This window comes from Manis pentadactyla, chromosome 14 (genome assembly GCF_030020395.1).
Source record: "Manis pentadactyla isolate mManPen7 chromosome 14, mManPen7.hap1, whole genome shotgun sequence".
NCBI classification, from domain to species: domain Eukaryota; kingdom Metazoa; phylum Chordata; class Mammalia; order Pholidota; family Manidae; genus Manis; species Manis pentadactyla.
In genome coordinates this window covers 31,750,486-31,767,538 of record NC_080032.1, presented here as the reverse complement: position 1 = coordinate 31,767,538, position 17,053 = coordinate 31,750,486, and the positions used below count along the sequence as shown (strand labels likewise).

General features: G+C 42.8%; 1 protein-coding gene across 17 annotated transcripts in view; it reads left to right on the top strand.

The window, feature by feature from the left end:
• DLEC1 (DLEC1 cilia and flagella associated protein) overlaps nucleotides 1-17,053 on the top strand; it is a 67,917-nt gene that overhangs the window by 10,512 nt on the left and 40,352 nt on the right. For all 17 annotated transcript variants that reach the window (XR_005032041.2, XM_036921622.2, XM_036921621.2 and 14 more), the window contains exons 3-6: nucleotides 4,713-4,823; nucleotides 13,866-14,065; nucleotides 14,258-14,478; nucleotides 15,330-15,408. Coding sequence is in view for 16 of the 17 variants with exons in the window: in XM_036921622.2 (XP_036777517.2) it covers nucleotides 4,713-4,823; nucleotides 13,866-14,065; nucleotides 14,258-14,478; nucleotides 15,330-15,408 (611 nt within the window). In the remaining variant the exon portion in view is untranslated. The remainder of the gene's footprint in view (nucleotides 1-4,712; nucleotides 4,824-13,865; nucleotides 14,066-14,257; nucleotides 14,479-15,329; nucleotides 15,409-17,053) is intronic.

Sequence of the window (17,053 nt, the reverse complement as noted above, 5' to 3'; positions counted from 1 at the left end):
CTTGGCTTTCTCCACATCTTCCTTTAGTTCTGTGAGCATCTTTAAAACAATTGTTTTAATGTCTTTGGTAGTTCTGTTATCAGGTCTTCTTCAGGGACAGTTTCTGTTGATTTATGCTTTTTCCTTTGGGCCATGCTTTCCTGTTTCTTTATATGTCTTGTGATTTTCTTTCTTAAAAATCTGGCTACTTGAATATAATAATGTGGTAACTCTAGAAATCAGATTCTCTCCCTTCCCCAGGGTTTATTGTTTTTTGTTATTGCTTTTGTTCTTTTAAATTGTTTTAGGCTATCTTTCCTGAAGCTCAGCCTAAGGTGCAAACTTAAGGTCTTATTAGGTCTTCTCTGAGCTTTTGCCTGGGTGTACGTGGCCATGTTCTAATTTTCCCCATATATACAGTTGTTTTTTAACATGTTGTTCCCAAGAGAGGAAAAGAGAAAGATGAATGGGGGCAAAATGTGCTAGCAATCACTTCAGTTGGAGGGGAAAGGGCTTGCAACAATGGGGAGGTGCAACAACAGTTGCTGCTGGCCTCTTTCTCTTGGTCTACACCTCTGTGATCAGAAGCAGTAATCTTCAGTCAGAGCACAGATCCTTTAATTTTGGAGGACAGGGTCCTTTTTGCTCACCCAGGCTCCCACAAATTGCAGGTTGCACCAGGAACATAAGCACAAATACCTGCCATGAAACTGGGGATGATGAATACTACTGTGCAGTTTACCACCCAAGCCTTCAGTGGACTCCAGAGTTCCAGGATACTTATGTTAGACTGATTGTGCCAGTGCAATTGTCCAGATAGACACAGATTTCTGGGGCTTCCTGTGCCTCATCTTCCCAGAATCCTCCATCCTGACAGTTCTTGACAGTCCTGTCATCCAAGGATAGCTCTAATGTTCCTAATGACCAGACTCTGGTTTAGAAACTTTATGAGGTCTAACTTCGATTTTGGTGGGGAAAGGGGCAAGACAACTTCATAGGTGGTGCTGTATGTCTGCTTCAGAAGGTACTTGGTGGCTCATGTCTCTCTTTTCATGATGTTGCCAGCCTTTGCCTGGATCTGTTGTTTCACTAGAGGTTGTATATCATAATGAAATGCTAATGGTACTAGAGTACTTCTGTAAAGAGAAACTTCTCAGCAACTACTTTGATTACCCTAATGTTGGGCAAGATTCTTTCCCCTTATTTGCCACTTTTAAGATAATGGGTTGGTTCCCCTAACGTCTTCTGAAGGTGACCAGCATGGTTTGTTTGGTTTTTCAGTATCATTATGAACTTGTGGATTTCATGAATACAGTTATCTTTATTATCCTATTGATGGTCAGATTTTCTTATGCTTGGCCACTTGGAGCCTTTTCATGTTGACTCCTAACTCCTTTGACACGTCAGTTGCTTTGATAAGTTCCTTACTTTCTGTAATGGTGAAATCTTCCAGCTCATCTTGTGTGTTTATTGCCCTAAGCTTGGAATCAGCCATTTCTCCAAGAAGCCCGGGTTCTTTTATTCCCCCTCAAGACTTTGGACTATTACCCTATATCCCCGAAAAGCAAAATTTCCCAGTACATTAGGCAGAAAGGACAGTGTTTTTAGGGTTGGGAGACCTGACATATCTGTGACCTGGGGGGAGGGGGCATGAAAGATGTAGTGGCTTAGAAAGGCATTACACATAAGAGGTCCTGTTAGGGACCAGATTCTGTGTAAGATGCTTTGCATAGGTTATTCCACTAAACTCAGAGGATCAAATAACTTCCCTCAATTCTCACAACTTGGAAGGGCTGGGACCCAGATTTGAAGTTAATGTGTCTGTTGTCAGAGCTCATCTCTTTCTTGTGTCAGGAGGAGGGAGGACTGTTGGCCAGACACAGTGTCACCTGGGTGTGGTGACATCCCTTAGGAGGTGGCTCTGAGCACGAGGCTCAGTCTTTGGTCAGGCCTCCCACTGCTGAGGCTCGGGACCCATTAGGGAACATCAGTGCAGGTTCCACGTCCCTCCCTGTCTCCCCTCCACCACAGCAGAGTTGTGTATCTGCCAGGGCCCCTCCTGCAACTGTGAATTTAGGCAGATTATTGGTGGCAGACTCTCAGGAGGTATTCTTGGTCCCTTGGCGTCTCCTGAGCTCTAGGAGTCAAATGCTGCCCTACCTTCAGTGGGATTCCCTTGGCAAGGCCAGGGGACATTAAATACCTGTTTGGCTTTCTTTCAACAGAGTGACATAAAATTCCGGGACCTGGGAAACAAACATTGTCAGGAGAGCTTTCCAATGACCTTCATTTTATATTTTACCTAAGGTAGTATTAAGTTATGATCAGACATTATCTGCTCTGCTTTTTCAGTCTTTTGCTGGTAATGTTTCTTTTTTATTTCAAAAGTAGCAGAAGTAATGTAATTGTAGAGTAATGATACCAAAAAAAAAAAAAGTAGCAGAAGTAGAGACCTTCACCCAGTCCATGGGCACCCCTGTGGTTCCTGCTTCTCAGGGTGGAGCGAGGTGACCTAAGAGCCTCTCTTATGTAATTTAGGTGACTGATGGTGAGGACATTCCCCTGAAACTTCTTTTATTTGAGGCACAGAAGCAGCCTTTCTCTGCTTGCTAATACAAATGTCATAAAGTGGAAAACATGTGAATTTTCCAGAGAGAGGGAGAAAGAGCAGAATTCTGCAGAACATCTTGTGCTTTCATTCCCTTCCCTGAGAAGTTTGCTGATAAATTGCCCACATTATCTTTTGGGGATGGGGATGGCCAACCCCTTGCAGAGCCATGCTCAGGAGCAGAGAGTCAGTGTAGGAAGCCCACCCTTCCCAGGTGGAGGAGGATGGCCAGAAGGCCATTGCCAGGTTTCCGGCTCACCTGATCCATAGACCAGGCCTGACTTGAAGAGGGGCTTTCCAAAGATCTAATAAACAAATTGCCCCCTGCTTCTTCAGACATAATACCCACTCACCCACACCTGTGGGGAGGACTGTTGAGAGAATGGTATCAGGAAAGAGGGGATATATCTCCTTGCCACATGCCCTTTGCCATTTGTATGGAAATTTTAGCTTGTCTTTTAATATTTCAAGTAGGCCATCACCAAAGCCCTTGGGAGCTGGGCTAGATTGTGTCAGCCTAGCATTGCAGCCACTCTGTGCTGACGCCGCTCTACTGCCAAGGAGAGGCCAGGGATGCATCTCCCACAACATACCTTCCCCCAGTGGTCCCAGGTGGGGCACTGATGTGAAGCCCTTGGTGAACTTTGGAAGAAGAGGCCACTGTCCTTGAGGAGTGGTAGCAGGCGATGACTCAGTTTCACAGCAGCTTCCCTTAACTTCTTGAGAACCCCCATCTCAGTGCTGCTTGCTAAAGCTGTTAGTGACAGCTTCCCCAATCCCTCTCCCACTCCCTAATTTCCTGCCTTCTGACCCTTTATATGTGATATACATAGGTTTCTGTCCTCATCTAACCCTAACTGTTTCAGTAACTAAGCCAAACCTCAGAATTCCTGAATCAACATGCCCGATGGGAGCACACGCATTCTTTCCTTATCTCCCCTGTGCCCTCAGCTTGGGGCACCTCCAAAGGCAAAGGCTATGGAAAGACACGTTTGGTTAATGGACAAGCAACAAACATTGAAAACTTCCTAGTCTTCCATTCACCCTGTTTGTTCCTTCATTTTTATCAAAATATTATTATACATGGTTTTGAAAAATAAAATAATTTAGAAAAGCTTCTAATGAAATACAGGAAGTCTCCACCAATATGTGTTATTATAAATTTTTCCAAACCCACAGAATGTGCACCACCAAGAGTGAACCCTAACGCAAACTGTGGACTTGGGGTGATGGTGGGTCCCTGTAGGATCATCAGTTGTAACAGATGCACCGTCTGGTGAGCGATGGTGATAGTAGGGGCAGCTGTGCATGTGTCGGTGCAGAGGGCACCTGGGAACTCTCCCACCCAGTTTTGCTGCACACCTAAAATGGCTCTAAAAAAATAGTCTATTGAAAAAAATTCTCCACCTCACTTCTCCCAACCTCAGTCCACCTGCCAAAGGTGGCCATTTCTGCCTTTAATTCTTCTGGATACCTCTGAATAACGTGTCTTTACTACTGATTCTTGGCTCATCAACCACAGGCATTGATCAGCTTCCAATCCAGTGAGATTTCTCTCCTGCCCATAGGTTGGTCAGGGCTTGGCTGGCTATACCAGCTTCACTCTGTGGGTCCAGCTGAGCCTGGCTCCTTGCTGCAGGCTGGGCTCAAGTCTGCTGTACAGGGACTTACGTTGGGGGCCAAGACAAAGAGGGAGGACTCTTCTCATGATGATGGCAGGGCACAGGAGGGAAGGCTCAGCTGCACAAGCATGTTTCATGGCCAAAGTCAAGGATGTGGTCACCAGCAGCAGAGATCTGCAGAGTCACGTGTGAAGGGTGTGGGTTCAGGGAAGGGTGGAATGGGAGCTGTCGTTCAGTCTGCCATCCTTCTCTTCATCATATTTTGTTAGAGACTCTCCTTTTGTCACAGTATTTTTGCTCAAATAATAGCACAGCAATGGCTAGCGCTTTATCGGTGGCTGGTAAATGCCTGCTGATTAGTTTCTTAAATCTCAAAATTACCACAGGGTTCTGAGAAGGAATTTTGTTAGATGGTCTAGGCTTGGAGGATAAGGAAGTCTGGGGGCAGTTTCTTCGGTGTCATCTAGATTGACACACCTTTGTGCTCATTCCCTCCTGTATAGTGAAGAACATCTTCAGACGGTGTGTGGACAGTGAGCTGCTGCAGAAGCACCATTTGATCTGCCCAGACGATTTCTACAGTGATGCAGTGCCGCTGTGCTCTGCGCCTAAAGGTAATGCCACTGATCTCTCTCAGAGCCTCTGACCCATCCCAGGAAGTTCCTTAGAAGCAAGACCGCAGTGGCCCCATTGCAGCCATTTCCTTGTTCATAGATTTCCCCCTTCTTTAATTTTGATAATGACTGTTAGAAGGGTCAAATTTGAGCATGCCACTTCCTGACTAGCTCCCTAATACCCCAAGACAAAACTCAGGTCTTCGTCATGGAATATGATGCTCTTGACAGCTTCTCGATATCAAGAGATACGAAAATGTTTAGCAATGTAATTGAATGAACCACGAGAAGGGTCTGAAGACACAGAGGAGCAAGGGAGCAAGTTCCTGACAGAGTTAGAACATGGACCTGTTAGAAATGGGGGTTTTCCATCCCCCATTTAGGAAAAGAGCAACTTTTCCTTTGAGGATGGAGGGCAGGCTGGGTGGGGAGGCAGAGAAGACTGTGTGTGTGTGATACTGGGTCATTCCTGTGATCTGAGAATGAGTGGGGTGCGAGGCTGCCCCGGGGGCTTAAGCAGGGAAGTAGATTTTTGGGAGATTCACTGTGCAGATGGGGAGAAGCTGCTGTGTGGATCCCATGGCCAGACGTCAGGATGGCCTTGCCATGCCAGGCTTCACAGACAAGCTCACCAGCAGCCCCAGTTGGTGGGGCTCTGATGATTGCTGGGGCTTTGGAGCTGAGAAGGCATTTGGGGTAGGACGACTGGGATCCAGGATTGAGGGTACTGGTGAGGAAGGAGTCCCACTGATGGCCTGAGCCATGTGGAACAGGTGGGCCAGAAAGAGGTGGCAGAGTCAAGTGTCACAGGAGACTAAGCCACTTAGGACTTTTAAGTTATTGGAAACTCCCTATCTTAGGCAGATAGATAAAGACTGATTGAACATGCATTGAGGATTTACAAGGCATTGTGCTAAGAAATGTGTGTTGGCACCAGTTTCATTGCATTCTTGCTAGCAATGGATATTCTTGTTTAACCTTTTGGGGGCAGTCTCACAGGTGTGGTTCCTTGTGTGAGCTTTTTTTTTTTTTTTTTGTAGATAATTATTTTTTATTGAAGGGTAGTTGACACACAGTATTACATTAGTTTCAGGTGTACAACACAGTGATTCAACATTTATATACATGATAATTCTAGGTACCTGCTCTCACAATACCAAGTTGTTACAATATTTTGACTATATTCCTTATGCTATACATTACATCCTGGTTACTTATTTATTTTACAATTGGAAGTGTGTACTTTTTTTTTTTTTTGTGAGGGCATCTCTCATATTTATTGATCAAATGGTTGTTAACAATAAAATTCTGTATAGGGAGTCAATGCTCAATGCACAATCATTAATCCACCCCAAGCCTAATTTTCATCAGTCTCCAATCCTCTGAAGCATAACGAACAAGTTCTTACATGGAGAACAAATTCTTACATAGTGAATAAGTTACATGGTGAACAGTACAAGGGCAGTCATCACAGAAACTTTCGGTTTTGCTCATGCATTATGAACTATAAACAATCAGTTCAAATATGAATATTCATTTGATTTTTATACTTGATTTATATGTGGATACCACATTTCTCTCTTTATTATTATTATTTTTAATAAAATGCTGAAGTGGTAGGTAGATACAAGATAAAGGTAGAAAACATAGTTTAGTGTTGTAAGAGAGCAAATGTAGATGATCAGGTGTGTGCCTGTAGACTATGTTATTCCAAGCTAGACAAGGGCAATAAAACATCCACGTATGCAGAAGATTTCTCTCAGAACAGGGGGGTAAGGTTCTAAGCCTCACCTCTGTTGATCCCCAATTTCTCACCTGATGGACCCCTGCAACTGTGCCTGTCTTAGGTTGTTCCTTCCTTGAGGAATCTTACCCGTCTCTGGCTAACCAATCATCTTCCGGGGCCATACAGGGAAATGTAAAGTTGGTAAGTGAGAGAGAAGCCTTATTGTTTAAAAAGGTTAGCTTTTTACTTCTTTACATATTTATGCCCTGTGGCTTCTATGCCCAGCATTTGTCTTGAGGTATCTTTACCACTTGGAAGAATTATGATACTCGGTAAATTCGATATGAGGCACGAATTCTATTTGAGGGTTGTAATTAGGAAGGAAGAAGAAAAGCTATAGAAGTAGCAGGCGGAAGAAAACATGGGAAGATTGATTACTTCTTTGACATATCTTCTTGTAGAGTAACTTCAGCATGTATAGGTTTTAAACTACTACTTAAATTGCGCACACACATTAACATAATAGGAGTACAGTTACATAACCAAAGCATACCTGTAATTACCAGCCATCTCCAGTGAAACCAAGAAAACCAGTTAGGTACCTTAGGCATTTGTGAAAACTTATCTATGATATGGTGGATATTGTCCAACTGAACTTGAACAGTCTGAGAGAAATCAGACAAATTAAAACAACCCATTCCTGGGGCCTGTTCACATCCCATATGTTCTTTTAACAGTAAATAGTCTGTAGTTGTAAGATTTTGGAGTGCTACAATTTGCACTTCTCCTAATTCTTGGTTGAGTTCCAGCAGTATAGATCCAGTCATATTTGTTGTTTTACTGTATGTACAGGCCAGCTTAGATATCTCCTTCTTCATTCCCATGGCAAGTCCAGGAACTGGTGGGATGAGTGCATCTACAGCTGTAGCAGTGCGTGGATCTTTGTTGGGGTTTTTTGATGATCATCTTCTGGCATGAGTCTTCCAGAGAGTGCAGATGTTGGAAGTTCTTTTTCATATCGTATCTTAGTTCATTTTCAGGGTAGCCAAATTAGGCTTTGATCCTCTGTATAAACACAAACAGACCCTTTGCCTACACTTTTATATGCCCTTTATACCATTGTGTAGAACTCATTGGAGGTCACCACATAGGAACTGCATTTTTTTTTTTTGGTTTCATTAATCTACACTTACATGATGAATATTATGTTTACTAGGCTCTCCCCTATACCAGGTTTATACCCGTATAAACCCCTTTACAGTCACTGTCCATCAGCATAGCAAAATGTAGAATCACTACTTGTCTTCTCTGTGTTGTACAGCCCTCCCCTTTCTCCCCCCCCATGCATGCTAATCTTAATACCCCCCTTCATCTGTCCCCCCCCTTATTCCTCCCTACCCACCCATCCTCCCCAGTCCCTTTCCCTTTGGTACCTGTTAGTCCATTCTTGAGTTCTGTGATTCTGTTGCTGTTTTGTTCCTTCAGTTTTTCCTTTGTTCTTATATTCCACAGATGAGTGAAATCATTTGGTATTTCTCTTTCTCTGCTTGGCTTGTTTCACTGAGCATAATACCCTCCAGCTCCATCCATGTTGCTGCAAATGGTTGGATTTGCCCTTTTCTTATGGCTGAGTAGTATTCCATTGTGTATATGTACCACATCTTCTTTATCCATTCATCTATCGATGGACATTTAGGTTGCTTCCAATTCTTGGCTATTGTAAATAGTGCTGCGATAAACATAGGGGTACATTGGTCTTTCTAATACTTGATTGCTGCGTTCTTAGGGTAAATTCCTAGGAGTGCAATTCCTGGGTCAAATGGTATGTCTGTATTGAGCATTTTGATGTACCTCCATACTGCTTTCCACAATGGTTGAACAAGTTTACATTCCCACCAGCAGTGTAGAAGGGTTCCCCTTTCTCCACAGCCTCGCCAACATTTGTTGTTGTTTGTCTTTTGGATGGCAGCCATCCTTACTGGTGTGAGGTGATACCTCATTGTAGTTTTAATTTGCATTTCTCTGATAATTAGCGATGTGGAGCATCTTTTCATGTGTCTGTTGGCCATCTGTATTTCTTTTTTGGAGAACCGTCTGTTCAGTTCCTTTGCCCATTTTTTAATTGGGTTATTTGTTTTTTGTTTGTTGAGGCGTTTGAGCTCTTTATATATTCTGGACGTCAAGCCTTTATCGGATGTGTCATTTTCAAATATATTCTCCCATACTGTAGGGTTCCTTTTTGTTCTGTTGATGGTGTCTTTTGCTGTACAGAAGCTTTTCAGCTTAATATAGTCCCACTTGTTCATTTTTGCTGTTGTTTTCCTTGCCCGGGGAGATATGTTCAAGAAGAGGTCACTCATGTTTATGTCTAAGAGGTTTTTGCCTATGTTTTTTTCCAAGAGTTTAATGGTTTCGTGACTTACATTCAGGTCTTTGATCCATTTTGAGTTTACTTTTGTATATAGGGTTAGACAATGGTCCAGTTTCATTCTCCTACATGTAGTTGTCCAGTTTTGCCAGCACCATCTGTTGAAGACACTGTCATTTCGCCATTGTATGTCCATGGCTCCTTTATCAAATATTAATTGGCCATATATGTCTGGGTTAATGTCTGGATTCTCTAGTCTGTTCCATTGGTCTGTGGCTCTGTTCTTGTGCCAGTACCAAATTGTCTTGATTATTATGGCTTTATAGTAGAGCTTGAAGTTGGGGAGTGAGATCCCCCCTACTTTATTCTTCTTTCTCAGGATTGCTTTGGCCATTCGGGGTCTTTGGTGTTTCCATATGAATTTTTGAATTATTTGTTCCAGTTCATTGAAGAATGTTGCTGGTAATTTGATAGGGATTGCATCCAATCTGTATATTGCTTTGGGCAGGATGGCCATTTTGACGATATTAATTCTTCCTAGCCACGAGCATGGGATGAGTTTCCATCTGTTAGTGTCCCCTTTAATTTCTCTTAAGAGTGACTTGTAGTTTTCAGAGTATAAGTCTTTCACTTCTTTGGTTAGGTTTATTCCTAGGTATTTTATTTTTTTTGATGCAATTGTGAATGGAGTTGTTTTCCTGATTTCTCTTTCTGTTGGTTCATTATTAGTGTATAGGAAAGCCACAGATTTCTGTGTGTTAATTTTGTATCCTGCAACTTTGCTGTATTGTGATATCAGTTCTAGTAGTTTTGGGGTGGAGTCCTTAGGGTTTTTTATGTACAGTATCATGTCATCTGCAAATAGTGACAATTTAACTTCTTCTTTACCAATCTGGATTCCTTGTATTTTTTTGTTTTGTCTGATTGCCGTGGCTAGGACCTCCAGTACTATGTTAAATAACAGTGGAGAGAGTGGGCATCCCTGTCTAGTTCCTGATCTCAGAGGAAAAGCTTTCAGCTTCTCGCTGTTCAATATAATGTTGGCTGTGGGTTTATCATAGATGGCCTTTATTATGTTGAGGTACTTGCCCTCTATTCCCATTTTGCTGAGAGTTTTTATCATGAATGGATGTTGAACTTTGTCAAATGCTTTTTCAGCATCTATGGAGATGATCATGTGGTTTTTGTCTTTCTTTTTGTTGATGTGGTGGATGATGTTGATGGACTTTCGAATGTTGTACCATCCTTGCATCCCTGGGATGAATCCCACTTGGTCATGGTGTACGATCCTTTTGATGTATTTTTGAATTCGGTTTGCTAATATTTTGTTGAGTATTTTTGCATCTACGTTCATCAGGGATATTGGTCTGTAGTTTTCTTTTTTGGTGGGGTCTTTGCCTGGTTTTGGTATTAGGGTGATGTTAGCTTCATAGAATGAGTTTGGGAGTATCCCCTCCTCTTCTATTTTTTGGAGAACTTTAAGGAGAATGGGTATTATGTCTTCCCTGTATGTCTGATAAAATTCTGAGGTAAATCCATCTGACCCGGGGGTTTTGTTGTTATTAGTTTTTTGATTACCACTTCAATTTCATTGCTGGTAATTGGTCTGTTTAGATTTTCTGTTTCTTTCTGGGTCAGTCTTGGAAGGTTGTATTTTTCTAGGAAGTTGTCCATTTCTCCTAGGTTTCTCAGCTTGTTAGCATATAGGTTTTCATAGTATTCTCTAATAATTCGTTGTATTTCTGTGGGGTCCGTCGTGATTTTTCCTTTCTCGTTTCTGATACTGTTGATTTGTGTTGACTCTCTTTTCCTCTTAGTAAGTCTGGCTAGAGGCTTATCTATTTTGTTTATTTTCTTGAAGAACCAGCTCTTGGTTTCATTGATTTTTTCTATTGTTTTATTCTTCTCAATTTTATTTATTTCTTCTCTGATCTTTATTATGTCCCTCCTTCTGCTGACCTTAGGCCTCATTTGTTCTTCTTTTTCCAATTTCGATAATTGTGACATTAGACCATTCATTTGGGATTGTTCTTCCTTTTTTAAATATGCTTGGATTGCTATATACTTTCCTCTTAAGACTGCTTTTGCTGTGTCCCACAGAAGTTGGGGCTTAGTGTTGTTGTTGTCGTTTGTTTCCATATATTGCTGGATCTCCATTTTGATTTGGTCATTGATCCATTGATTATTTAGGAGCATGTTGTTAAGCCTCCGTGTGTTTGTGAGCCTCTTTGCTTTCTTTGTACAGTTTATTTCTAGTTTTATGCCTTTGTGGTCTGAAAAGTTGGTTGGTAGGATTTCAATCTTTTGGAATTTTCTGAGGCTCTTTTTGTGGCCTAGTACGTGGTCTATTCTGGAGAATGTTCCATGTGCACTTGAGAAGAATGTGTATCCTGTTGCTTTTGGATGTAGAGTTCTGTAGATGTCTATTAGGTCCATCTGTTCTATGTTTTTTCAGTGCCTCTGTGTCCTTACTTATTTTCTGTCTGGTGGATCTGTCCTTTGGAGTGAGTGGTTTGTTGAAGTCTCCTAGAATGAATGCATTGCATTCTATTTCCTCCTTTAGTTCTGTTAGTATTTGTTTCAGGTATGTTGGTGCTCCTGTATTGGGTGCATATATATTTATAATGGTTATATCCTCTTGTTGGACTGAGCCCTTTATCATTATGTAATCTCCTTCTTTGTCTTTTGTTACTTTCTTTATTTTGAAGTCTGTTTTGTCTGATACCACAATTGCAACACCTGCTTTCTTCTCTCTGTTGTTTGCATGAAATATCTTTTTCCATCCCTTGACTTTAAGTCTGTGCATGTCTTTGGGTTTGAGATGAGTCTCTTGTAAGCAGCATATGGATGGATCTTGCTTTTTTATCCATTCTATTACCCTGTGTCTTTTGATTGGTGCATTCAGTCCATTTACATTTAGGGTGATTATTGAAAGGTGTGAACTTACTGCCATTGCAGGCTTTAAGTTTGTGGTTACCAGAGGTTCGGGATTAGCTTCTTTACTATCTTACTGTCTAACTTAACTCACTTGTTGAGCTATTATAAACACAGTCTGATGATTCTTTATTTCTCTCCCTTCTTATTCCTCCTCCTCCCTTCTTCATATGTTGGGTGTTTTGTTCTGTGCTCCTTTTAGGAGTGCTCTCATCTAGAGCAGTCCCTGTAGGATGCCCTGTAGAGGTGGTTTGTGGTAGGCAAATTCCCTCAACTTTTGCTTGTCTGGGAATTGTTTAATCCCTCCTTCATATTTAAATGATATTCGTGCTGGATACAGTAGTCTTGGTTCGAGGCCCTTCTGTTTCATTGCATTAAGTATATCATACCATTCTCTTCTGGCCTGTAGGGTTTCTGTTGAGAAGTCTGATGATAGCCTGATGGGTTTTCCTTTGTAGGTTACCTTTTTTTTCTCTCTGGCTGCCTTTAATACTTTGTCCTTGTCTTTGATCTTTGCCATTTTAATTATTATGTGTCTTGGTGTTGCCCTCCTTGGATCCCTTGTCATGGGAGTTCTGTGTACCTCTGTGGTCTGAGAGGCCATTTCTTCCCCTAGTTTGGGGAAGTTTTCGGCAATTATTTCTTCAAAGACATTTTCTATCCCCTTTTCTCTCTCTACTTCTTCTGGAATGCCTATGATTCTTATATTATTTCTTTTATATTGATCACTCAGCTCTCTTAAAATTCTTTCATTCCTGGAGATCCTTTTATCTCTCTCTGCATCAGCTTCTCTGCGTTCCTGTTCTCTGTTTTCTAGTCCATTAATGGTCTCTTGCATCTCGTCCATTCTGTTTTGAAGTGCTTCCTGAGCTTGTTTTATTTGTGTATTCTCCTTCCTTAGTTCTTGCATATTTCTCTGCAAGTCCATCAGCATGGTTATGACTTTTGTTTTGAATTCTATTTCAGGAAGACTGGTTAAATCTATCTCCCCAGGTTCCTTCTCAGGGGAAGATGTAGCAGATGCCAAAGCTGTCTGGGTTAGTCTTGTCTGGATGATATTTTTTTGCCTTTTCACGTTGACAGGTGCTATTGACTGTCAGCTGGGAGGGCCAAACTTTTCACTTGCTACTGGCCTTTCTTTACTGGGACAACTGCGACCCCTAGTGGCTTGTTTTGGGTAATTGCATGTAGGCTGGGTCTTTGTGTCTTGCCGGCCGGAGTGGAAGAATTTCCCTTTCTGTGGGCGTGGTTTACCTTAGGCTGTTTCTCTGCTTTTGCAGCGCCCGGAGGGGTAATGGACGGCGGGGCGGGGGGCTGTTTGGCTGTTTACCTCCATGAGGGTTCTCAGAGCTGTTGCCAAGGGGTTAGTGTGCCCGGTTTTCCCTGTAATTTCCAGCCACTGGGCTGTGACCTGTGTTGTTTCCGTCTAGCTGTTAAGTCCCTGTCCCTTTAAGACTTTCAAAAAGCACTCGCTTTTCTTTGTCACAGGGGCATCAGCTTCGGAACCCGCTCAGAGGTCTTGCTGCCGTATTTCCCTATTTTCCAGCCCTCCACGCATGCACTGTGTCTGCGCTCTGGTGCAGGTGGCTGGGGCTGGGTGTTTAGCAGTCCTGGGCTCCCTCTCCCTCCCGCTGGGAGCTGGGGGGAGGTGTGCTCATGTCCCGCCAGGCCGGGGGTTGTATCTTACCCCTTTCACCAGGCGCTGGGTGTGTGAGCTTTTTTAAGAAGCATGTTCACACATGGGGTTAGTGTATGTGTATGTGTATGTGAACATGCCTGCTCATGCTCTTTGACCATGTTCGACAACTGGACAAATATTTTAACACCCAGTGCTGAGTCTTGAGTGCATAGAACAAGTTCCAGGAGTCATTTATGTGCTTAAGAGCAATTACATCTAGTGCAGGAAACGTGAAAGTTGAGAAAGCATCAAGCTGTGACTTTGGTGGTTTTATTTAGTCATCGTAGATATATCCCCTTCCTCTGTGGAACTCAGTCTGTTTCCTTGGTGCCGTAGGCCTCTCCGTCCCTGGATTGTCAAGACCAACATTCAGTTCGGAGAGGCGCTCCATCCTGAGGCGGGAGCTGACCAAGAAGCAGGAAGCTTCCTGCAGGAGAGCGCTCACTAAGCTTGAGGATGAGTCAGATCACACCATGGACAGCCTGGCGTGCGGGTCGCCCTCTAAGGCCAAACCCGAGGCCAGAGAAGCTGTCAAGGTCACTAATGAAGCCTGTGCACAGGGGCGTGTGGGGCAGTGGGGGCAGGGCTGTGATAGGGTCGGGAGTCCCAGGCACCACAGCAAGCCCAGAAGAGAGTTAGCACTGGGAGCTTGGGCCATGCAGCTGGCCAAGATGTCCACTGCATCCCTCTGCCTAGTATTGACTCTATATATTTTTTATGTTTCAAAGAAAGCAAGTCCACCAAAGAATAAAAGCTGGATGAACCACTTACGTGTGCCACAGAGAGAGCTGGAGCGACTTCTGCTTGCCAGGATGGAGGGTCGGAACCACTTCCTCAAAAACCCTCGGTTTTTCCCTCCTAACACTCCACACGGAGGCAGGTCTCTTCTCTTCCCTCTAAAGAAGCCAGGACTCATGGGAGAAGTACAGAGGGGAGAGCTGGGACAGAGGTGTGTCCTTCCCTGACTCATGTTCTTAGAAAAATCTGACCTTTCAGAGTAAAACCCAGAAGGTATTGGGTCTGGTCTGGCTTATGGAAGATCATAGACTCGGGGGTGGAGGGAGGGTGTCAGTATTAAAACAGAGTGGGGCTTCAGAGCTACCTGCAGACATGGCCTTTGGACATCCCAGAGGCCTGGGTTTGTGCTTTTCTCACCTGCCAGGGTCTTGAGGAATAGGGGCTAGTGTTGGTGTTTGTTTATGTCTGAACAATCTGGGCCAAGGAGGGGGAGTCTCTACAGCCATGTGCTCCTTCCTTTGAACTCCTATGTCTTGGAATATGAACTTAAACATAGAAATGTTTAAAATTTGATTAATTACAAATAGTATAAATTGTGGGGTTTTGTCTTAAAGAGAGTGCACCTGACTATAGTTCAGTAACTGTCTTTACACAGGGGATTAATTCCCTCATGGGTTCACAGTTTTAATGGACTTAAAACTGTTAACTTCTTTTATTAAGCAAATAATATCTTTTTCTTAAGAAAAATTAGAAGACTAATATTTGCAAAGAAAAACAGCACCTGTTTAAACAACCCAGTTAACATATTGATGTTCAAGCTTCCAAAATTTTTCCTGTGCATAATGAAAATCAAATATAAGCTACATATCATCACAGAGATTCAGGTCATGCTGTAAAATTACTTGGTAACCTGCTTTCACAGCAGCATTGAAACTCAACAGATGACATATCTTACATGTCTTTGATGGCTTGGATGTCTATTTTACATGGATGTGTCATTCCATAATATTTCATCACAGGCACAGTGCTAACGGCCTTTCTCTCCTTCTTTTGCCCCTTCAGTTGTGCTGACACTCCAGTGTTTCTAGCTAAGCCATCAGTCGGACTTTTCACAGACTATGAAATTGGATCCGTTTATGAGGTAAAAATCTTGTTTCTTTACAGATCACACTCCATCAGCTTCCTTGATTTTTTAAAGTCTTTGTTGTGGAATTTTAAAACTATGCACGACAGTAGGGAAAAGACCGTAATGAAGCCCTGAGTGCCCTTCCCCTGGCTTCCAGAGTCACCCAGCTTTAAATCTGGTTCCATCAGTTACCCCCCCGGCTCTGTGCATGCGTCTGTGTGCACACGCTCACACTGGAGTGTTCTAATGGAAAGCCGAGGCAGCCTGGCAGCCTTCAGTTAATGTGTCAGGAAGGGTATCTAATGGATCAGGGTTTCAAAAAAATAACCATTATCACACCCAGAAATATTAGCAATGATTCATTAATATCAGTATCCATCCTTGTCTGATTTTCCTCCATTTGTTAAAAAAAAAAAGAGGCAATTTACAATTGCTTTCTTTGAATCAGAATTCATACATTACATTTGGTTAAAATTGATCTCTTATTTCTCCTTTAGTTGATAAGAACTCCTCCATCCCCTGCTTTTTAAAAATATCATTTATTTGTTGAAGAAACTGCAATGTCCTACATCCTGGATTTGTCAGTTACATTATTGTGCTGACATTAAATGTGTTCCTTTATCCTTCATATTTTCATCTGATTAGATTAGTGTTCAATTTTTTTTTTTTTCTCTCTCTCTCTCTTTTTGGCATGGATACTAGTTTGGTGGTGACCTGTATTTCTGCTGCATCCCCTCAGGAGAAATGTGCTCTCTGCTTTTCCCATTATTGGTAACAAATGGCTTCAGGTGTTTTGAGCCAGCCTGGGTAGTCACTTATGAATTCTTAGCAGCCTTTCACTTAATGGCTTTAGTAGCCTGAGATGATTGTTGCCTAGTTCCATTAAAAAAAAAAAATAGGGGTTACCAGATAGTGATTTCTAATTTTGTTACTCTTGCATTTATTAACTGTGATTTTCTATTTAAGGAAAAACTGCCCCTCAAACTTCTCTTCTTGGCCTTCTTGCTTATACACCCCTTACCCCTACAGGTTAACTATTTTTCAACCAGTTTGAGTTCTTCCATTGTTTCTTTTGGGGTCATAAGTAAATATGTAGGTATCTTTGACCCCCCCCTTCCTTTTACTGGTCTCTGCACGTTACTTGTTCTACTTAACAGTATACCCAGTGTCTCCTCCAAGAGCACGGTGTGGAGACCTGCCCCATCCCCCTTCCCAGCTCCCTGCCTGATGCTTCCCGCCATTTAGGTCAGATCAACACCAAGCTCAGCAGTCACCAGCTCTGCTCACAAGGTGCACAGGCAACTAGGCCTGGTGCCGACGGTAAAGGCACTTGCAAATCCATGATTCTTCAGGACTCTCAGCCACCTGTGGCAAAAGCAGACAAATATGTCAGCCCTGGATGCCAGATGCTAAAGCAAGCATCTTGTTTGCTCCTTGACCCTAACAGTTAGACATTCTCCCCTGTACATCTGTGTCTGGTCACCACATTTCAGGGATGGTTAGAGCTGGCCAAGACTCAGAGAAGGGAAGCTAAGATAATTTCAGTTGGGGAGCGGATTGGGGCCGAAGGAGAGCTGCCACGTGACAGACCTTTATGTGCAAGACTCACAGGTGCCCCTGTGGCGGCCCACAGGTGAGGTGGAGAGGCTGCCGTGGGGCG